Here is a 23,922-nt window from a genome sequence, read left to right on the forward strand (position 1 = left end):
AAGTCTGTGGCTATATTTAATGCCACTCCTTACATGCTTGTATGGGATCGCAGCAGTACCACAGACATTTATTGTGAATAGACTTCGCTAGCTCGCCTCAGACCGTTATTATTGCACGATTTCTAACAACAAGCACGCACACCACCCGATTCCCTATCCGATTTAGACCTTAATCGACTGAACTTGAGATTCGCCAAATCGAAACGTAACACGCGCAAACTGGTTAATTTTAAGATAATTTTAAATAGAACAACAAACGTTTGAACCACTCATCACGCAAACCGCATTGAAGGCACACCGTGTAAGTAAGCACAGTATGACGTAACCCCTGGAGTTTTTAGCCAACCAAAAAACGACCGTGTGACTTTAAATTTAGAATTGAATTTTGTTTGTTTTGCGCGATATCTCGTTGGTGGTACTCAAGAGGTTAGGCCTGGTACTGTGCATCTCGCGAGCCAGTTCTGTGGACTTGTGTAGTATTTCGGTGTTAAACTGATCTGTTCCTTTAACCACATATTTGAAACCGCACGCCGAATACCTCCTAACAAGTAGGTTAATATGAAAAAGAAATTTACTAGAATCCATTGCACATTCAATGATTCTAAACAATTTTGGGGAATCAAAGGAGGTTCAGTTTAAAACCAAAAGACTAAACTCACAAATACACCGGAGGCTTTACATCTGACAGCTAAAACGCCCGCTAGCGGGCGGGAACTAAATATACAGCGTTTCCGTTATAAGAACTAAATTCAAACACTCTATATAGGCATCGTAACGAGAGTTACACACTGCTATTGCAAAATTACTGAACGTATTGATTATTCAATAAATGTCGAACGTTTTAACTATGCGCATCAACTTTGACCAAATGTGCTCGTTTACATAAAATTTCTCAATTACATTGGATAGTTTGTTGTATACAAATGCTTGCCTGGCCACCGATTACTTTGCATTCGGCGTCCAAATCGGTGTGATGATGATGACCCTAAAGAATTGTGAAAATAACGTTGAATTAACCATTAACATTTGAGGTTACTCTCGCTGCGATATCTATAGTACCCCAACCACGAGTTCAACACGGTTGTCACTCGCGTCTGCGTAAGCCGCCGGCACCAACACATCAGTATAAGGTCTCACGGTAAGGGCACAGCGGTCTCCGTCGCGGCATGGCGGCCTCCGGTGCGAGCGAGTCAGTCGCCCGGGTAGAGCAGGACGGGCGCGGGCGCGACGTGCGGCGCGGGGCGGGGCTCCGCGCGGCGCCGCCGTCACTTGCCGTCGCGCGACGCGCGGCGCCGGCGCACGCCGCCCGCCGCCGCCAGCGGACCGGCCTCCACTGTACAAACATATTCACGTTATGGGTATGCGTATGGGGTTTATCGACCGTAAAAGAATAGTTTCAGAATACGAGACGCCTAGGTTAAAGCAAAGCTCGGAACCGGTTTTAAATGGTAAGTACCGGTTTACTCCGAACTTTCATAAAAACGCGAACGTGTTAAGAACTCCGTTGTAACCAAACCGGTTTATTCGACGAGTGACAAGACGGCCGGCCGGCCTGGTAGCGTGCCACGTAAACATAGGAAGAAATAGGTTTTTATTGTTCTAAACCGATGAATCTGACAAGAACTTTATGGAAATGTAGGAGAACAGAAACCGGTTTAAAAATAACGATTTTACGAACGAAACTAAAATTAAAAGGTTTTGCGCCAAGATAACGGTTTGGAAATTTAGCCCGTTTCCGAGCCATGGGTTAAAGAAACCTAAGTAGATGCCGAATACTACCCCAAATTTTTAGGAATAAATGTTGTCTTTCCCATACAATTTGACACTCTTTAACAGCGTACGGCGTCTACTATATGAGATCAATATCCATAAACGTAGTCATATCATACGTAAGCTATCATCTGATTATCCAACCGAGAAGGGATTTGAATTGTTCAGTTTCCTCATGGTATTTCTCTTCAATAAGAACATGATGGTTGCGGCTATATAACGAAACGACAAGATACGTCCCTTTTAGATTTTTGACAACTCTTGATACTGAAAGCCGCGTCTGACATTATTTTGTCATAGTGCGATAACAGGGAACCTAACACTAACACACCTGTCAAATAGAAACGACCAAATTATCTAGTCGTCTAAAATAAGCCTGTCGTGAATGCAAAAAAGTCGGCAAGAACGCTAGAAAGCTGATGTTGAACCTAAAGGATGGTGAAGGTACTCACCGGCACTCCTGGTTTTCCTCCTAGCGGGCGCGTCGGGCGGCAGCGGCGGCGCGCCGGGCGCCTGGCGGCCCGAGCGCCGCGTGTTCACCCCCTCCGCGCCCGCGCCCTTCCCCTCCGCCTTCACCGCCTCCACCGGCCCCTTCACCGCCTTCACCACTTTGACGACTTTTGCTGGTGTCTTCCCTCGCACTTTGCAGATTAAAGGCTCGTCGCTGTCGCTGTCAGAGTCCTTTTTTCGGCCCTCCTTTTGGCCTTCAGCGCCGGGCGTTTGCTGTTTCACGCCATCGATGCGGCGGGGCTTCTTTTTAGGTCTTCCGGCTGGGGATAGGCCTTCTTCGCAGCTGATCGTGCTCGCGCAGGAGCTTTCGGACTCTCTCCGCTTCCGTTTCGCTCCTGGCGCCGGTTTGACCGGCACCGTTGCGACAGCGTTCACGGTTTTCGGGCTCGTTTTATCCACTGAGCCGCTCCTAAGGCAATTGCGTGGGGGATTCTGGAGCGCGGGGGAGTCGGACCTAGTTTCCAGTTTGGGTATACCGGGGCTGAGCCGCGGCGTTTTGGGCCCGTCGGCGGGGCTGTTCATCTTGCTGCTGGACCTCGTCCGGACGCTACTCCTGGCCACCCGTTCCAGCGCCGACGGGGACGGCGACTCGGGCCTTTTCGCCACGTAATCCGGAGTAGGGATCTCTATGAGAAGTTGCTCCAGTAGACTTTTATCGGGGAAGTCGGCCTTCATCGGCAACCTCTCCAGTTTGGGGTCCGGTTCCTTGTGTTCTTCCGACGCCTCGCCGTTTTCCGCTACAGGTTTTTCCTCTTTCACTTCCTCCGTCGCGCCTTTCTCTTGGTTTGAATACGTATATAACGGCGGGCTAACCCTGCTCGGGAGCGGATCGAAATCATCTGCTTTCTCCTTTTTAGGCTCCTCTTTCACGCTTTCCTCCGGCTGCGGTTCGGGATCAGGGTCGCGGCGGATCGGAGTCGGAGGTCGGGGTGGATCTGGGGGTCTGCGCGGCGCGTCATCGCCATTAACTTTTGGTGAAGATTGGTCGTGGTCGCCGTGCATTTTCGCCAGCTCCGCCTCTATATCGCCCAAGTCATCTAGATCGGGCGGCGGCTCGTACCTCGGGGGTGCAGTTAACGCTAACCTCTCCAGGAGCTCGTCCGACGCCGGCGGAGGGACGCCGATGATGCGATGTACGGAGGTAGGGGAGGTGGAGCGCGGCATATCGAGGCGTTCCTTCCGCTGCGGGCCGGGCGGGCTCTGGCTGGCCTGGTTGGGGGATTTCTCGGACAAGGCATCCATGGATTCTATGCCCGAGTCCTCGCCCTGAGCTTGGCCCGGCGAGCGCGCGACGAACTTGTCGTCGACGCGGTCGCCGCGGTCGGGGCGGTCGGGGCGGTCCTGCGCGGCGGTGGCCTGGCGGGCGCGCTCGGCGACGAGCTTGCAGTAGGACTTGTCCTTGGGGCGCTCGCGGCGGCGCGGCGGCGAGGCGGCGGCGCGCGGCGGCGACACGCGCACGGTGCCCACGTTGGTGGACCCCACCGGCTCTGCAAATCATACCGGCACTTGAAGGACTTGTTAATCCTGATGAGATTTATAGTCCAAATTATTCGTTTTTTGGTGGATTAACTTTCTCTTGATTGTAACTCTTAAATCACTCCTTAAAACCAATTTTTAATGCATCTGATCTTTAGGGTGCGTTTCGTCCAGAGCTAAAACGCAGCTCCAGCTATGTTTCGAATGTATGAAAACATAGGATAGCACGTCTCTGGCCGAAAGGCACCCTTAAGTCCTTGACAAATACTGGGTATATTAGTAAGATGTGTTCGGTAGGTAGATTTCTTTTAACAAATTGTGCTACTGTTGTTTCAGCACTACTGTATATCAGAATAGAATAACTACAAGAGATAGTTAATCCACCAGTTTTACACAAACCATGTGTTATATCTGTTTTTTTTTTTGTTATTGTATTACTATAAGTGATTCAGAAAGTCTAGTTAAGACGGTTATTTTAAATTGGAGCTTCTTAAAAAGTATTCTTAATCACAAGTTATGTACGAATTTCACCGACCGGGCAGCATCGGAGCGCATTTCACATTTATACAGCCGCGAGCCGGTCAGCTCCTCGTGGACGCGATCAGCTCCGGATGGACTCCATCGCGTCTGCCGTACATAATATATTTCAGCCGGTCGGTGGGAATGCGTACTTTAATAGGCGTGTCCAGACAAAACAAACAGCCTCAACAAATTGCCTCGGAAAACGGCTCTGTCTGTGTAGATTCGTCACTCGAGGCGAATGCAAGCGCGGCCCTGGACTACCCGTCGGCAGCCGATCGTAGGATCAGGCAGATAGTTTAATTCCTAGACATATTGTGAAACGTCAAATATTTTCTCGTACCCTCGAAGGAGCTCCGCTAATTTCTGGACAGTTTGAGAGTTCTGGAGTACGATCGATATGTACGTATACGTTAGGTTGCTTCAGATGACGATATTGGTTTAATGAGACTACCGTCAAAATATTACACAGGAACATTACGATCTGCCTGATCTTACGATCCGCCGCCAACAAATACATAAACTGAATCGCACCGCGCGGCCATTTCATTTTGGTAATGAGAATTGAAGCATTTTGTTTAACATTAGAGAACAGGAAGGTATAAAGAAGGCAACCATATTTTCAAGAAGTTTCACTTCTTTATCACACTCATTTTTTAAATTAGAAATGTCATTTAAAAGTACAGCAACTACTTTTGCAGCTGGGTGTACATTGTGCATGTAAGTACTTATACTATACCTCCTATTTATATAGTACGTTGTCTTAGGTAATTGAGCATTGGTCATGGTATACTCCATGCAAAATAAAGAGACACCATAATAGTATTTGTGATTTCATTTTAATCCAAAAGGACTCCAACAAGTTACATAGTTATGTCATAGGCACTACAAATAAATATATCATCTAGTTTTAGCTATACCATATGTATATTTAATTAGGATAATAAATACAAGAAATATAGCTATAATGGTGTCACTTTATTAACACCCAGTTGCAAAGTTATTAGTACATCTTCGATAGTTCATTCGTCGATTTGCCTCCATCATTCTTGCATATTAAAATAATAGAAAATGAAGCGAACGATCGAAGATGTACTTGGTAACCCCCCTGGTCCCTCACTATGATGTAACGTAACAAATAGTTCTTGCACACGGTGCATGTAGCTTGCACATTCCCAACATACTTTCACCAGTTACTGGCATGTGCTTGCACATCATGCATGTAACTGGCTCGAGGTACTTGCGTAAGGATGGTATTCCACCTGTCCAATTTCTTATTACAAGGTATATTTTCATCTCTAAGCAACATGCGCAAGTTACTTGCACCAGTTACTTGTGTATGCTTGCACATCATGCATGTAACTGGCGCGGGGTATTGTGTAAGCAGCATGCGCAAGTTACTTGGTCCAGTTATGCAGATCGCGCAGGTTACTTGCACATGGCTCCCACTTCGTCATGTGGTGAATATAACCCACGCATGTGCATGTTTTACATGTGCAGTATGCAAGAGCCATATTTATTGAATGATCCTTTGTTGTTCTTAGCTTATGTCGAGTGAACATCATAAATATGTATACATTTTGAACATAATATCGATATGAAAAACGTGAATACATATTTACGACCTTCACTGCTGCAAAACTTGCATATATGTGTACTATACATAAAAGGAGCCAAGATGTTAGTGCATGATTCATGCAAAATGTCTTTCACCACCTTGGCTGCTTTCATACATCTTTTGGTGTCTATGATAATTGCTTAACAGAGTTAGTGAAAAAAAAACATAAAATACAAATTTGTACTCTTGAAATTTGACCCTGATTTGTGTAAAATTGACCCTAACAGGCTAAAGATTAAAGGTAACAGGGTAAAGCTTGTTGTTTTTCAGTGTGTTGCCCCTAAGATTGCACATTTGTTAATGGAGAACCAACCCTGTGCTTATAGCGCCGGCTGTACACAATCGTCGAGTCTCGGCAACACTCTGATCCATTTGATCAATGATTGCGAGACGAGACGAGGAAGAGAGACGAGAAGGGAGTATGTACATACTTGTTCTCGGCCTGTCTCGGGGTGTCTCAACAAGTGTGTACAGCTCGCATAAACATTACGCTAATATTGTAAATGTCAGTTACCCTACTACCCTTATTTGCTTGACCAACTGTAATCCCACCACTTGCAAGGGACAGTCATACATCAACTAACTTTAATATCTATTTTGATTATTTCTCCATCAATATCTGTCTAATGTCTGCTAAGCAAAGAAGGCTGTAAAGGTATCCCACCTTTACAATATTCATAAGCAGATATACACACCTGGACAGGAACTATGGCTAATCTTCCTCTTCTTCTCCGTGATGAGCCCGTTGGGCGACACGACGCCGTCCACAGTCCGTTTGAGCTTATTGTCATCGCTGCACTTGTCCGCACTCTCGTCCGCACTGAGCGTCCGTTCCTTATGACACTTGAGCAACCTACTCTCCAACTCACTAGCACCACTAACACTCTCACTGTTCGGTTCCTCTTTACTGTCCGTTTTACTATCACATTTCGCGTCCTTGTCAGGTAACTTCTTCTTAGCCTCGTGGTTGTTCGGCGTCTCTCTGTAGCCCTCGTTCTGGGCGTACTTCCCCTCTTTGTCTAGCATGTCGTTCTTCCACTCTTTGTCGCGGTCCTTCTCCATGGATTTCCCGCTGTCGGTGAGCAGTTTGGACTTCTTTTTCTTTAGACTGTCTAAGCTTTGGACTTTGTTGTTGAGATGCTTGTAGTCCTTTGTGACTATGTGGGCGTTTTTGGATATCGTTTTCATGCGATAAACGACGTTGTTGTCTCCGGGGATCTCGGTCTTTATCGAGTCGCCCTCGTAGTGGTTGTTGAGCTTTAAGCTCTTCACGTGGAGATACTCGTCCTTCGAGTTCTCGGTGGGCTCGACCGGCTTCGAGGGCGTCTCGTCCTCCCGGCGATGCTTGTCGTCGGACTCCGAGTTTTTTCTGATCTTCAGTTTCTTGTGGAGGTCCCCCGGAGCGAATTTCTTTTTCTCCTTTTTGGAGTTTTTGATGACGGCGGAGTTCCTGCCCCGCAGGGAAATGTGGAGGGGAGGGACACGCAACTCGGGCTCGCCGGGCCGAGGGTTCGTGAAGCTGACGTCCGCCTTGTAGACGGGCTGGACCACGGGCTCGTTCTTATCCAGTTTAAGCCTTAGCTTTATGGATTCCTTTTCTCCCGGCGAGCGAGGTGCTTCGGGCGCCGTGGTCGGCCGCGGCGGGGCGGGCTTAGCCGGCTTAACGTCGCGCACGATTTTGTCCTTCAACGTGGCGGGTTTCTCCTTAGCGCCAGTCGTTCGCGGCTTCCCGCCCTTCTGCGCGAGGGGGTCCTTTTTCCTGAACTTTAGCGGGTCCGAGCGCGAGTCGTCCTCGGTGGTGGTGGTCTTGGCGATGCCGAACATCTCCGGCTCGCCGCCCTCGCGCTTGCACTGCGCCACAGTAAGCTCCTCCGGCTTCTTGTCCTCCTTCGGCGGCGGGATGTCTGTGTCGTCGCGCATGAGCGTCTTGATCAGGTACTGCTTGCTCTGCTCCTCGATCTCCCGGGCGGTGGCCTGGGAGCCGACGGTGGCGGTGGCGACGGGCGGCTGGGGGCGGGGCGGGGCCCGCACGGGCGCGGGCGGGGGCGGCGGCGGGGAGCGGAAGGGCGCGGGCGAGGGCGGCGCGGGGGGAGGGGGCATGTCGTCTTTAGAAGGCACTGGCGGCGGCGGGGCGCTGGGTGTACTGGGGGCACTAGGCGTGCCGGGGGCGCTCGGGAGGCTCGGGGAGTTGACGCTCGGCGCGGGCGACTCGTACGGCCCGTTGAAAGGGCCGGCGATCTCTTGCAGTATAGCGTCGGGCGTCGGCTGCTCGCGCGACTCGGTGTACAGGAGGTTGTCGGAGATGGAGGCGAGCGCGGAGTCGTCGAGCACGTCGAGCGTGGGCTGCAGCTGGTCGAGGTCGATGTCGGGCAGGTCGGGCAGCGCCAGCGCGAGGGAGTCCCGGTAGGGCTCGTTCCAGTCGGCCGTGGTGCCGGAGGCCCTCGCGCTGGCGGAGGCGGCGCGCTGCCGCGCGTTGTACTGCTGCTGGTAACGTTGGAATTCCTGCGGAATTAACACAGGATATATACATATACACAGTATATGAAGAAACTTCATTTCTTTAAGTCTCGGTGTTTTATTCAAATATGTTATGATGTCTATAGAGGCCTTACGCATCCAATGTTTGCTAGGAACATAAAAAGATGTGAATTGTATTGTTATGAAATATACAATACAGAAGTGAAGGACCGCCATAACTATGAAGCTTGGGCGGTCCTTTATTAATATATGGACATTTTTCAGCTGAGGAAGCCGAAAAGAACGCGTGACGCCGAGCAAGACATGCCCAAAAAATTCACCATTCGTTTATATCAGAAAGTTCAACCAAGATGACAATAGTTGATAAAAAACACCAAACAATACTTAAATAATACATGGAAATAGTCATATGACTACATATGACGGATCATCCTGAGTAGTTTGTCGAGGTGCGATTGTCATCTCTGCTAGGCGTGCAGATGTTGTGGTATCGGGGTATATAGGGAGCGTGCATGAACTGTAGGAGGCATCACATGAGCCGTCAGATTTTTGGCGCGAGGCGTAATAGTGATGTTTTTTGTTCCGATGTAGCCCACAAGATGGCAGAACCTACTATGCACAAGAAAACACGTGACATGTGCATGTGTATGGTTCCGATTCAGGCCACGAGATGGCAGACCCTCCAACGCGCACGGTCCCTATAGGTTGTCGGTGTGAAGGTCCCCCTCACCTGGAAGCTGGACTGCGTCTTCTGGTCCATGGAGGTGGTGGAGGGCGGCAGCAGCGCCTGCAGGTCCTCGTGCGTGACGCCGGGCTGCAGGCGCGGGCGCGGGTACTGCTTGTAGGGCGGCGGCGGCGCGAACTCCGCCGCGTAGCCCCCGGAGGGCGCGGGGAAGCGCGCGCGCGGCGGGCCCGCGGCGGCGCCCGCGCCGGCGCCGACCCCGGCCGGCAGCGCCGCTCTGTGGAAACATTACAACTTATAATATTTTTCACATAGCTTGGGTTTTGTGACAGCTGTCATCTCAATACAATTTAGCATTTTTTTTTAATGTTAGGCATTTTAAGGTTATAAATTGTATTGAGATGACAGCTGTCACAGAACCCAAACTATGTGAAAAATATTATAGTACTTGTATATAACTGTGAGGAGTTATATTTTGTGCATGTTTCTAAATAGAGTAAGTATAAATAGGTAACGCTTTTCTGAGTAAATGTCAGTATTTACGCGGTACTCGTATTGTTTACATGCTGTGCTACTTCCCGGCCCAGGATTCGAACCTGGAATCTTCTCATCCCGCCCCACAAAACTGCGGTATATAGTTGTCATGTTTTTTTAAATAAAAGGTGGTTGCATTGCAAACTAAAATTGTAAATATATTTTGATAATTGGAACAACATTACAATTTACCTGTAATATTAGTTATAATGACATTAATAAGTTTTTTGCAAAAATTTCATTTTTGGTACAAGCTTTTATCGCTGACTGTACTTTTTTTTCCATGGGCAACTTAATACTCATCGAGACCCGAGAATTCTAAAAACCCCAAACACAATTAATTAGGTTGCGTTGTTTTATCACAGAGCTCCTATGGCTACCTATCCTGTCTCCATCATCAGATCAGCTTGATGGTACCATAATATTGCATTGTCACCCGACTTACATATGTATGCAAATTTCCAGCTTCATCAGAAACCGGGTCAAATTTTACTTGCAAGATTTGTCCCATACATACTAAGAGGGCAAGTTAAATAAAACCTTGTAATATTATGTAAAAATTTCATAATTTTTCTTTCGTAAACGTAGGAGATAAGGATGGAATGGTATTTTTTACATTTTCCTGCATAAAACAATTTACATGTTCACTGTAAAAAAGTTTTGGAATGTACAATCGCCATCATATATATCTGAACACGCCTCTATTGTCAAGGTCAAGGCGTTAAAGTGCTTGTTCAAATATTTTTGAACACCTTGGCCGCTCCGATATATCTGATGGTGACTGTACCACTTAAGTTCTTGAGTACCCCACTTGAATTGGTAACTAGACGGCGTATGCATATTTTAATTACAACTTGATATAACGTCGATCTCTGGTTATAACAATGATACTAACCTGTAGACCGGCTGCTGCGGCAACTGCGGCCTCTGCGGCGGCAGCGCGCGGCGCGGCGGCGGCGGGCGCGGCGCGGGCCGCGGGGAGGCCGCCGGCCCCGGCATCGGCGTCGGCGTCGTCGGCGGCGGCGGCGGCGGCGTCGGCCCCAGCGCCGGCGGCGGCGTCGGCGCAGGCGAGGCCGGCGGCCGAGGTAAGGGTGGCCGCGGCGCGCGGTATTCAAACGGCGCGCGACCCACGGCTAGTTTCCATCTGGAATACGGACGTTTCTATATCATGAAGCTGACACATCTGAACCGTGCACATCATAGGCATTCAAAGGTTTAAATATGCAATGTGATTTGCTGTTTACGAGGTTCAAATTCCTTTGACTACAAAGACAGGCGTTGCGTTGTTTCATCACAGAATTCCTCTAGCCACCTCCTATGTCCATCATAAGATCCTGTGTCTAAAAGCTTCCATAAAAACAATCTCACCTTGGTCGGCTTGGATAGCTTGGATCTCAGCACGTCACATTCACGTCAAATAATTTAAGTAGGTTCGCTGTCGTCGGTAACCAACGAAAATTTCCATAATGTCTCTCCAAAATATAAAAAAAAACCTTACCTGTCCGTCCTGGCTGTCCAGCTTGGCCGTATGCGGCTTGGGCAGCTTGGGTCTGGGCGCGGGCGCGGCGGCGTCGTTCTGCAGCAGGTTCACCAGCAGCGGCGACGACATGGCCACGTTGGGGGGTGTCGGCTTGGCGGGGTAGGGCGGCGGCGGGCCCGCGAACGACGTGGAGGGGCGGGGGAACTCCGCCGGCGGGCGGACGGTCGCGGGGCCGGGGATACCTGTGGAAGAGGGAATTTATTAACAGATATATCATACATATATTCAAGCCTTTTCGGTGCCCAAGTCTGTAAAAAAATGTCAACAATATGGGTGCACCCTGAAACTTTTATGAGGAGTTTCTGTGGTAGAGCACAGCACATCGGATGTCATTCCAGATCTAGAGCAGAGCCCAACTGGGGAAGTACCTCCACCTTACAGAAAACAGCAGCCAAATAACACTAGACCCTACTCATAGACTCATAGTGTTGTGTTCCTGCCGGTGAGTAAGGGTACAGAACTCAACGAGGGTGCGGAGTGTTAGGGTCGGCAACGCGCATGTTATTCCCGATATTATACCTACACAAAAAATGGTGCTCTGAAGTTTAAAAAGCGCGCAATATAAAAATCTGATAATCACAGTTGCAAAATCTATTTAATATACTTAATAATTTTTAGAATGTGAATCTATACAGCTGACCTGTTGGCAAAAAAAAATATTTCTTATTTTTATTCTTCTTCTTCCTCGCATTGTCCCGGCGCATTTGCCACGGGTCGTGGCCTAGTGTCCGCTTGGCAACTAATCCCGAGAATTGTCGTTGGCTCTAATTTTTACGAAAGCGACTGCAATCTGACCTTTCAACTCAAGAGGGTAAACTAGGCCTTACTGGGATTAGTCCGGTTTCCTCGAATGGTAAATATCAAATGATATTTCGTACATAACTTCCGAAAAACTCATTGGCGAGCCGGGGTTTGAACCCGCGACCGCCGAATTGCAAGTCGCACGCTCTTACCGCTAGACCACCAGCGCTTCTTCTTATTTTTATTACGAAAGATAAATTATCAGTGTTATAAATACTGTTGAATCCTCAGTTTAAAATAGCAAAGACCTTATCATAATGTCAAAAGCACCGATCACATTAGCTAAAAGATGGAATGTGTAACCTCTAGCCAGTCTAGCCGCCCACGAAATAAAACTTGCCAAGACAAATGCTATTAGTTTCATGCATGAATTTTCTGAAATATGGCAATGGATTCTACTTCCCGTGAGATTCAAATGTCTCTATGAAACCTGATATCTACATATTATATATTCCAATATAAATAATTCTGGTTTTACGCTGTTCGCCTTTACACCGGTAGAAGAGATCACTGAAAATGGGTACTTTCCAAAAAGCAAGAAAATTTGAAACATCCTACATGCCTGATTTCGAAACACTTAAAATTACATCGAAGTTTCGTGCAATTCATAATAAATAACAAATTTAGTATGTTGTCTCTTGAACAGAGGCCTCGAAGCGACGTATCTCTAGGAACAAGTAACCCTGGGTCCATCACAAATATTGCTAATCGAATTTGGGAAAACGAGGCATAGCTGTCATAGTTATCGTAAAGACTGGGGTACATATGCGGCTAAAGTACAACGAACTACGATGAAAGTCAGTTCAGGGAGCCTACCGCGAAAATCGAAGTTCGTCAATTCCGGGCATTTTTCTTTGTCACTCTAATTTGGTCCTAGTGAGAGTAAAAAAGAAAGATCCCCGCAATTTGCGAATTTCGGTTTTCGCGGTAGGCCCCCAGTTCTTCGTACGAAGGTTAGGATAACTAAAGTTACAGAAAATGTGTGTTACTTAATTCTAGGCCAAGTCGAAAATCATACAATTTCCTTCGTACAAAAATCGCATTTGGTAGTTGTCATAGAATAGAGTAAGAGCTCCAAACGTCCTGCAGTGCCGTTCTTTCAACTATTATTGGGCTCAAATCAAAAGTGTTTTAAAAGAGAAGAATGAAACAACCAAAATAACATTAACAATTCCAGCAGGTGACGGGCTGATGCAGGCAAATATGAAAAACGAGTCCGTAAAAAGCTGCCACGGAATGCGCTAGGAAGCGGCTGCCTATCACTCCTACAGAAAAAAATAGTAAAAAAAAACTGAACTGAACTAAATTAAAAGTAGCTTTCTATTATACTTATTCTAAAAACCTTATTTTGTTCTCAGTCGCATCAGTTTTTTTCATTTGAAGTATACACTATACAGTTTTCTCGGTACACCCCTTAAGTGATAGACCTATAAAAGCTGTTGATACAATCACACAAAAAGTGCTAGATTACGAAGAAATTAAGGTAAATTGGTTTGTTTATATTATTTGCCATTCCTATTGAACTCCACTTTAAACTCTTCATAATGCGGTGTCTGTGGTCGAAGGTCAAAGATCGCTTGACAACTATTGAACGACGAACGACAAAGCGGGCGGCCTGCCTGGTGGTGTGCCACGTAAACATAAGACACCGTCATAGAAAGAAACCTGTTTTTATTGCTCTAAACCGGTTAATTTGACAAGAACTGTTCTCATAAATACCAGTTTAAAATAACGGTTTTTCGAGCGAAACCGTAATTAAAAGGTTTTGCGCCAAGTACGTGATAACGGTTTGGAAATTTAACCGGTTTTCGAGCCTTGGTCCCTATCTCCCGTCATTTTGAGTCAAGTTAAAAATGTTGACACAATGACACATGTTTGTTAGAAAGAGACGAAAAATAACAGTATTGCTAAGTTTTATAAGAGGGGGGGAACTATACTAGATAAAAAAATAAAAGCTTAACGTTGACGTCCATACATTAACATCATATATATGATACTCACGAGGAACCCAAAATATTATAACCACGCATTTCTGAGGCAAAAAAGGAGGAAAAAAAACGCCTAAATATTCTCGCAAAAGGAAAAAGCGGAACCCTGATAGGAACAGTTTGTTGTCCGTCTGTCTGTCTGTCAAGACCCTTTGTCTCGGGAAAGCGTGGAGGTATCCAGTTGAAATGAAAACAGTCCCTTGAAGCTGTGAAAAAATCAAACTTCTCAGAGTTAACGTAAAAAAAAATACAGCCGTTTATGCCGAATAAAACGTATATTTCGTCACACTCAAGGGAATCAAAATTGATAGGGTCCCGTTGACCTAGAACTGTGATATTTGGCTAATAATATCGTCTTACACTACACTACAAATCTTTAAACTATAAATTTGTAAGAAATCTGTACGGAATAGCGTTGAAAAAATCCGGAAAATTTCCAAACGCCTAGTTTTTTTCAAGTTTCTTTCGGAAAAAAATTACTTTAGTTACAATACTTCCGAAAAAACCAAATAAAGCCGAAAAGTTTTTTTACCCTTAGTATTTTTCAATATCAAAAAAATGTATCATGTGTTACATGAATAAATAAATTAATAGTTTAAAAAAGCGGCCAAGTGCGAGTCGGACTCGCCCATGAAGGGTTCCTTTATGACGTATTAAAAAAAACTACTTAAACTACTAGATCTCGTTCAACATTTTACCACTTTGGACACACATTTTACCACTTTGGTAGTGTCTCTCGCGCAAACTATTCACTTTAGAAAAAAAATATATTAGGAACCTAAATATCATTTTTGAAGACCTATCCATAGATACCCCACACGTATGGGTTTGACGAAAAAAAATTTTTTTTTAATTTTATGACGTATTAAAAAAAACTACTCACTAGATCTCGTTCAAACCAATTTTCGTTAGAAGTTTGCATCGTAATGTATATCATATATTTTTTTTAGATTTTTCATTCTGTTATTTTAGAAGTTACAGGGGGGGGGGGACGCTTTTTTTACTTTGGGAGGCTCTCTCGCGCAAACTATTCAGTTTAGAAAAAAATGATATTAGAAACTTTAATATCATTTTTGAAGACCTATCCATAGATACCCCACATGTATGGGTATGTTGAAAAAAAATTTTTTTTTTTTAATTTCATGACGTATTAAAAAAAAACTACTTACTAGATCTCGTTCAAACCAATTTTCGGTGGAAGTTTACATGGCAATGTATATCATATATTTTTTTTAGATTTTTCATTCTGTTAATTTAGAAGTTACAGGGGGGGGGGGGACACACTTTTTTTACTTTGGGAGGCTCTCTCGCGCAAACTATTCAGTTTAGAAAAAAATGATATTAGAAACCTTAATATCATTTTTGAAGACCTATCCATAGATACCCCACATGTATGGGTATGTTGAAAAAAAAATTTTTTTTTTAATTTCATGACGTATTAAAAAAAAACTACTTACTAGATCTCGTTCAAACCAATTTTCGGTGGAAGTTTACATGGCAATGTATATCATATATTTTTTTTAGATTTTTCATTCTGTTAATTTAGAAGTTACGGGGGGGGGGGGGGGGGGGGGAGAGACACACATTTTACCACTTTGGAAGTGTCTCTCGCGCAAACTATTCATTTTAGAAAAAAATGATATTAGAAACCTCAATATCATTTTTGAAGACCTATCCATAGATACCCCACACGTATGGGTTTGATGAAAAAAGATTTTTTGAGTTTCAGTTCTAAGTATGGGGAACCCCCAAAATTTATTGTTTTTTTTTTCTATTTTTGTGTGAAAATCTTAATGCGGTTCATAGAATACATCCACTTACTAAGTTTGAACAGTACAGCTCTTATAGTTTCGGAAAAAAGTGGCTGTGACAGAATCGGACAGACAGACGGACATGACGAATCTATAAGGGTTCCGTTTTTTGCCATTTGGCTACGGAACCCTAAAAACACAACAAAAACACCCTTTTATAAATGCACGTAAAAATCGTGGTCAAAGTTCATTACAAGACTTTTCTGACAAATCCAAACACAGCTATGATATGATGTTCCATCATGAAGTTCCAGTTCATATCTTCCGGCTCCATCATCAGATCAGTTCGACAGAACCATATTATTGTATTGTCATCAGAACTACATACAGCTGCCAATTTTCATGACGCTATGATCCTTGGAAGATGGTTAAATTTGTTACCTAAGATTCGTTAGTTACATACAGGTCGACCTAATTGAAGCGTGTAAAAATAAAATATATTTTCATTGATTCATTCAATATGTTCTTAATTAGGAACTTATACAGGCAGGTTAAGGTTGCACGTCTTAAGCGCCACTTTCACCATCCCACTAACCCGCGGTTAACCGGTTAAACCGGTTAATCCAGTGTCAAATTGTACTGGAAACCATGATAACTCAAGGTTTAACCGGTACTCCGAGTTAGTGGTGCAAGTGGCCCTTATGTGTATGGAAGGTAGAGGCTAGGAACAGAATCTCCTTTGGCAGAACTGTTGCAAAAGTGTCCAGCTGTCAGCTATAAATAATAGTTCCAAAGCTCAGAACCTAGGCGTTATTGACGGAGTGAAGTGCGCTGTCTATCATTAGATTATTTTCTCAAGTATTCTTGTAGCGCCACCTATCTATGGTTTTTTGTCGGATACTTTTTGTTATATGGAGATTCTGTTCCTTGCCTCTACCTTCCATACTTATGTGTTAGTTTCTGGCATTTTATTGACTTTGACAGTGTCACCACTCATCAGTAGATTGTGTATCAGGTATTTAATTTTTCTGAATAAAACTGGAAAACCAAAGAAAACGTAATTTTGAAAACTTTCCGAAAAAAACATTTAATTTTTTCCGGAATTTTCAGCTAAAGTACGGAACCCTCGGTGGGAGAGCCCGACTCGCACTTGTCCGGTTTTTTTTTTTAATTGGTCAAATTACTCTGATACTAGGCGAATCCCAGAAAAGTAAATAGGACATCTACGTCTTTAAATATGCAAAAAAGCTAACATGATCAGTAATACACTTGAAACCTTTCGGGTTCCTCGTAAACACCGTGTATTATTTAATTATGTTATTTCATTTGTGTAAAATTTTGTATGACTTATCAATCTCTTTTTATAAAAGGGATAAATAATCATTTTTCCCTAAAGATATCATATTGTTGAACTAATAAGGAAGATGGGCTAATTTTCGTGTTCATTAGGCGCGTTTTCCTCGCCCGAACGCGCCGCCTCGGCCCAGGCACGTCTACACTGGCCGTTTTGTGCGCGAGGAAATTGCCTTGCGCGTATCCTCGCTCTGTCGGGACCCGCCTATTTCCGAACAGCCGAATAGGGTTGTTTCCATCTACAAATCTCAGGATCGAATTGTATCCCAGTAAATTCTTTTGGATTATAAGAACATGTTAAACTACTTTTAGGGGACCTGTAATGACCATATTTTAAACCATGATAACTCAAGGTTTAACCGGTACTCCGAGTTAGTGGTGCAAGTGGCCCTTATGTGTATGGAAGGTAGAGGCTAGGAACAGAATCTCCTTTGGCAGAACTGTTGCAAAAGTGTCCAGCTGTCAGCTATAAATAATAGTTCCAAAGCTCAGAACCTAGGCGTTATTGACGGAGTGAAGTGCGCTGTCTATCATTAGATTATTTTCTCAAGTATTCTTGTAGCGCCACCTATCTATGGTTTTTTGTCGGATACTTTTTGTTATATGGAGATTCTGTTCCTTGCCTCTACCTTCCATACTTATGTGTTAGTTTCTGGCATTTTATTGACTTTGACAGTGTCACCACTCATCAGTAGATTGTGTATCAGGTATTTAATTTTTCTGAATAAAACTGGAAAACCAAAGAAAACGTAATTTTGAAAACTTTCCGAAAAAAACATTTAATTTTTTCCGGAATTTTCAGCTAAAGTACGGAACCCTCGGTGGGAGAGCCCGACTCGCACTTGTCCGGTTTTTTTTTAATTGGTCAAATTACTCTGATACTAGGCGAATCCCAGAAAAGTAAATAGGACATCTACGTCTTTAAATATGCAAAAAAGCTAACATGATCAGTAATACACTTGAAACCTTTCGGGTTCCTCGTAAACACCGTGTATTATTTAATTATGTTATTTCATTTGTGTAAAATTTTGTATGACTTATCAATCTCTTTTTATAAAAGGGATAAATAATCATTTTTCCCTAAAGATATCATATTGTTGAACTAATAAGGAAGATGGGCTAATTTTCGTGTTCATTAGGCGCGTTTTCCTCGCCCGAACGCGCCGCCTCGGCCCAGGCACGTCTACACTGGCCGTTTTGTGCGCGAGGAAATTGCCTTGCGCGTATCCTCGCTCTGTCGGGACCCGCCTATTTCCGAACAGCCGAATAGGGTTGTTTCCATCTACAAATCTCAGGATCGAATTGTATCCCAGTAAATTCTTTTGGATTATAAGAACATGTTAAACTACTTTTAGGGGACCTGTAATGACCATATTTTTGTAAATATTGAATTTAAAATATTTTTTGGCACACGTCACGTGACCAAACTCGAAACGTCATTGAAGATTCTGATAACGTCACAACTCTCGGATTGACACTGTTGACAGTTAGGCGATAAACAACAAATGACAAATGTCAGTTGACAGTTCATATCTTCTACGTGTGTATGTAGTTATGTGTCAAACCGTAAACTGTGACGTCACACAATTTTCAAAGAGCGTTTTGGGCGCCAAAGCATCTGTCAAAATATATGTTGTTAAATTAACATATTCAAAGCCGTTTTTAGTATAAAAGTTGCCCTAAACTTTTAGTTAATATAGAACGTGATACAAGCGTTTCGAAAAATTGGAAACAACCCTATTACGCTCGCTAACACAATCGAAATATAAACGTGTTAAGTTATGAATGTATATACCGTGGGCTACTTAAACCCGACAAATATTAACCACGCATTCCTAGTCATAAGGAGCAAAATTTTATGAATATTGGCCCAATTAGCCAAAGAAAATCATTTTTTTTTTTCGAAAAAATACATTTTTTCCCGTTTTTTACGGTTTAAAGATTCTTTATTCTCATAAGAATTTGTACAATTCACTTAAAATGAGAACTTAAAATATATTCATTTTATTTACATATTCCATGTCACAAAAGGAGCGACGGACACTGATTGCAATTTACAATAAGCACTTGTTGTTATTTTGCCGGTAAGTATGTTTAAGTAAGTATTTGTATTAGGGGGTAGGTAAGTGGACAAACAGTGCGCGTAATACTCGTACGTAGATCGCTGACGTTTTCTGCACAGGACGCGTTATTTGTTTTTACACCTTGGTGAAAAAAAAAAACGGTAAAAGTTTTTTTTTATTATGAGTAGGGCCTAGCGTAGTTTGGCTGCGGTTTTCTGTTAGGTGAAGATACTTCCCCAGTTGGGCTCTGCTCTAGATCTGGAATGACATCCGCTGTGCTGTGCCCTACCACACAAAGCGAGATGACATTCACTGTGCCTATACCTTTCTTTTGGATGTGGAATATTACCAGGACCAAGTTCATTACCTCGAAATTGTAAAATTTTATTTATACAACACAGTTCTAGAGATCCTGGTCGTGTAGAAAAAATTACCCTAGCTTGCGTCATAGTCGCAAACGGAAACTCTCATCCATCCCACGTAGGACTAGGAATATTTTGGGGTAGTTTCCCGTCTATGGCACATAGTATTGGCACACAAATTATACATCACTCTAAATGTAGGTTTCTTGTTTTACCTATACCTAGAGTATTCTCCTTCCGATGTGACCCTAGCTTGCGTCACATTTCCAAACGGACACTTGCATCTATCCGACTTAAGAGTAAGAATATTTTGGGGTAGTTTCCCGTCTATGGCACACTTGTGTGCCAGCACAAGTTATACATCACTCTAAATGTAGGTTTGTTGTCTTACATACCTTGAATATTCTTCTTCCGATGTGGCCCTAGCTTGCGTCATAATTTCGAACGGGAACTCGATCTATCCGACGTAGGGGTCGGTATATTCTGCGGCAGTTTGCCGTCGTGGCACACAGTTTACTGGGACACAAGTTAAACATCACTCTAAATGTAGGTTTATTGTCTTACCTAGAGTTTCTCCTTCCGTTGTATGATCCTAGATTACGTCATACTCCTAAACGGAAACTCACATCTATCCGACGAAGGAGTAGGTATATTCTGTGGCAGTTTCCCGTCCGTGGCATACAGTACTGGGATACAAGTTATACATCAATCTAAATATAGGTCTTACCTAGAGTATTCTCCTTGCGATGTGACCCTAGCTTGCTTCATACTTACAAACTGAAACTCGCATCCGTAGGAAGTAGGAGTACCTAGGTATATTCAGTGGCAGTTTCTAATCCATGGCACAAAGTACTGGGACACAAGTTATACATAACTCTAAATTAGTGTAAATCTGTTTTTTAAAGACAAGCTAATCTTACCTAGCGTATTTTCTTTCCGATGTATGACCCTAGCTTGCGTCATACTTCCAAACGGAAACTCGCATCTATCAGACGTAGGGGTAGGGATATTCTGCGGCAGTTTCCCGTCCATGGGACACACGGTGTTGGGACTCTTGAAATTGTCCCGGGGGGGTTCGGCGCTGGTGGAGGCTCCGTCGTCGGAGAGGAGCCGGCCGATGCCGCCGAGGCCCGAGAGGAGCTCGGCGTTGGGTTGGGTGCGGGAGGTGCTCGCATCTGGAAAATACGAGCGTGTTAGTTCATATACGTTGGATTTATCGTCTCTAGCCACCCAGACATGAAAACTTGCCAAGAAAAATGCAATTTGATTTATCAAAATCAAAAAACAAGGAATGGGAGACCATAGGGCTCTGGGCGGCTAGAGGTTATAGAGGTTACTAGGCCGATATGTATACTGTCCACTATGGGCGAGATAGCAGGGATATTGTGTACTTCTTGGTTACACTGATAATAGTAATATATAATTATACGAGCGCGAGCTAAGCGGGCGCCAGTCCATCCCTATCCATAATCTCTAGCATTTCGTTATCCATGTCTAGCGGAACAACAAGAGGCTCCTTCTTTGTTGCTATTGGGGTAGCCATAACCACCTGTTTAGTCTGAAGTCCGGCTCTGTCAGGATGCTCTGGTGAAGAATTCCGACCTCATGGAATGCAGCGACGCTAGGTACTAATCTCGCGCTCTGCGCTTCGAATGAGGTCGAATGGTCGGATAGGGCCTCTACGTGTACCAAAATGCGCCTACCCTGAGTAAAGTAGCTACCTTCATCCGTGTTGATCCGCAGCTCGGTCCCGTGCTGCAGCCGCAGCGACACGGCCTGGTCGCCGTCGAGCTGCACGGACAGTATGCCGAGCGCGCGCAGCTGGGGCGCCCCGGCCGCCGCGAGCGCCCGCAGGCGCGCCGCCGCCGCGCGCGGCACGGATAGCGTCACACGCACTGAGTTCCACGGCTCCACCTGGACAAAATAGACTTATTAATATGCAGTGACGGATTCTGGATTGTGATTTGGGAAGGGCGTGAACCTAATGAGAATAGGCTAAATGACACCATTGCATCAAAGCAGTGGAAGTCAGAAATAGTCGTACTTCAGTCGCGAAACGCTCCTAACAAAACGATAAGTGAACGTGACGTCACGGTTATTGAGAGGCCATCTTGAAGTATCAAAAACAAGATAATTGAGATTTTGTCGGTGAAGTATTGCGTTTTTATATAGTGTCGTTGCTATACAATCTTTACAGTACATATGGGGCTACTTTATAGCACTAGTGCGAGAAGTAGCATATTACGTTACTGTGTCGAACATTTAAAGGGCCATATGTACTGTAAAACGTTGTACGATACATGTGCGAATAGGTAATTCGCAACTCGTGTCGATTTAAAACACTCCCTTCGGTCGTGTTTTAATTTATCGCCACTCGTTTCGAATTTCCTATTTTTCGCACTCGTATCGTAATGTACTATTTTATCACTTCCATATATTATTTTAATACGAGTATCCCCATTATTGATAAATTGCTCATTTGCTATCTATTTTATGGTCATCATCCCTATAAGTTTAAGTCCCGACCCTAAATATTTTCAGACACCTAAATAGAACCTCAGATGCCTTTGGGCTTGAGCTACTTAGCCACCCCTTACATCTTCAACTGTTAGTATAGGGACCGTGCGCGTTGGAGGGTCTGCCATCTTGTGGCCTGAATCGGAACCATAAACATGCACATTTACACGTCACGTGTTTTCTTGTGCATAGTAGGTTCTGCCATCTTGTGGGCTACATCGGAACAATAAACATCACATTTACGCCTCGCGCCAAAAATCTGACGGCTCCTGTGCTGCCTCCTACAGTTCATGCACGCTCCCTATAGCCAACGTGTAAGACCTTTATATATCTATTGAAGTTTATAACCAGTCTCAAAATAAAGTGGAACCAACAGCGTCACACGCCCTACGTTCCACGGCTCCACCTGAAGTAGAGTCTTATTAATATGGTCATCGAGTAGGACGAAATATTGAAGTAGATTTAAGTTACAAATTTACAGTACCTGGCGGTAAAATACATTGTACTGCACATCAGTCTTTGGAAAGAGAATCAGAATCCGTTTTTATTTGCTAAAACATGTTACAAAAGGTCATGCATATTTTAAAAAAAAGAACTACATGTTTCGTCACAAAGACATAGAAATATTTAAGAATGTCTTGTCATGAGACCCAGCTAATTTCGGCGAATTTTGAACCAACGTTTTTAGGACAGCAGCGTTTTGTTCGCGGAAAGTAAACCATCTCACACTGGAACTATAGATACTCTCTATACATTCGAGCCAAGCCAAGTAAGATTTGGGATCTCAGATCGACCCAGTGCGACAGTGAGGTAGATAGAAACACCTTGCCTTACCTTGTTGACTTTGAGTGTGTTGAGGTGCGGCTCGGCAAGCAAGGTGCGCAGCTCGCGCAACAGGCGGAGGAGGCGCAGATCGAAGTGAGACAGCATCACAGCAACTATGCCTTGTTCACTTTAGTGTGTGTTGAGGTGCGGCTCGGCGAGCAAGGTGCGACTCGGCGAGCAAGGTCCGCAGCTCGCGCAACAGGCGGCGGCGGCGGCGGCGGAAAAGCGCGGGGAAACACGGGTTGGAGTGACATAGGTTGGAGTGCGGGTTTTCACGCTCGAGCTACAACTACAATGATCTCACTTCCACCGCGGATCGTATAAGTCCTAAAACGCACTTGTGGAGTAGAAGAGGAAGACAGCAACTATACCTTGATCACTTTGAGTGTATTTGGGTGCGGCTCGGCGAGCAAGGTGCGCAGCTCACGCAGCAGGCGGCGGAGGCGCGCGGCTTGGAGTGAGATAGGTTGGAGTGCGGTTTTTCGCGCTCGAGCTACTCTTCCACCGCGGGTCTTATACCTAAGTCCTAAAACGCACTGTTGGAGTTAGAAGAGGAAGACAGCAACTATACCTTGTTCACTTTGAGTGTGTTGGGGTGCGGCTCGGCGAGCAAGGTTCGCAGCTCGCGCAGCAGGCGGCGGAGGCGCGCGGGGAAGCGCGGGTCGCGCAGGTCTCCCTCGCAGGTCACAACCACGCCGCACGCGCCGCCGCCCGCCGAGCCTAGCCCGTCGCTGTCCGCTGCCATGCTGGAATTGTAGGTTTAGTTTAAATCGATTTCTAAGGACCTTAAAGCAAGTATAGACGCTCAGTATGAAGAATTTTCTACATATTGCTATCTCATATCGCATAATTAAATGCCACTGTGCGAGCCTAAACAGTATGTCTATGATAGAAAATAGCAATTTCTCTACTACTTCTACTACAGACTACTTCCACAAGATCATCTCGTTCGTTCATCTCCCTCTCCCTTGTCACCTCTATAGTATTGTTCATCTGAGATACAACCTGCGCATACCGGCGGACGGTAGCGCAGATCATCAAAGATAACTTTTGATCAATTCGAAGAGCGCCCGGGCTATCGATACAAAGTCGCCGCAAAGATGCATGCGTGAAAGGGACACAAATGAAAAAGCAC

At 44.7% G+C, this 23,922-nt stretch overlaps 1 protein-coding gene across 1 annotated transcript in view; it reads right to left on the reverse strand.

Annotated features, from left to right (window-relative positions):
* Positions 1–1,228: 1,228 nt before the first annotated feature.
* The window catches only part of LOC133530217 (titin-like), a 31,888-nt gene continuing 9,194 nt past the window's right edge, over positions 1,229–23,922 (reverse strand). Inside the window, exons 2-10 of the mRNA XM_061868084.1 lie at positions 23,359–23,533; positions 21,167–21,359; positions 20,366–20,620; positions 11,081–11,309; positions 10,483–10,731; positions 9,102–9,330; positions 6,589–8,395; positions 2,223–3,767; positions 1,229–1,333 (exon numbers count right to left, since the gene is read on the reverse strand). Of these exons, the coding sequence (XP_061724068.1) occupies positions 1,266–1,333; positions 2,223–3,767; positions 6,589–8,395; positions 9,102–9,330; positions 10,483–10,731; positions 11,081–11,309; positions 20,366–20,620; positions 21,167–21,359; positions 23,359–23,532 (4,749 nt within the window). The 5' untranslated portion in view covers position 23,533 and the 3' untranslated portion in view covers positions 1,229–1,265. The remainder of the gene's footprint in view (positions 1,334–2,222; positions 3,768–6,588; positions 8,396–9,101; positions 9,331–10,482; positions 10,732–11,080; positions 11,310–20,365; positions 20,621–21,166; positions 21,360–23,358; positions 23,534–23,922) is intronic.

This window comes from Cydia pomonella, chromosome 22 (assembly GCF_033807575.1).
Source record: "Cydia pomonella isolate Wapato2018A chromosome 22, ilCydPomo1, whole genome shotgun sequence".
Classification (NCBI taxonomy): domain Eukaryota; kingdom Metazoa; phylum Arthropoda; class Insecta; order Lepidoptera; family Tortricidae; genus Cydia; species Cydia pomonella.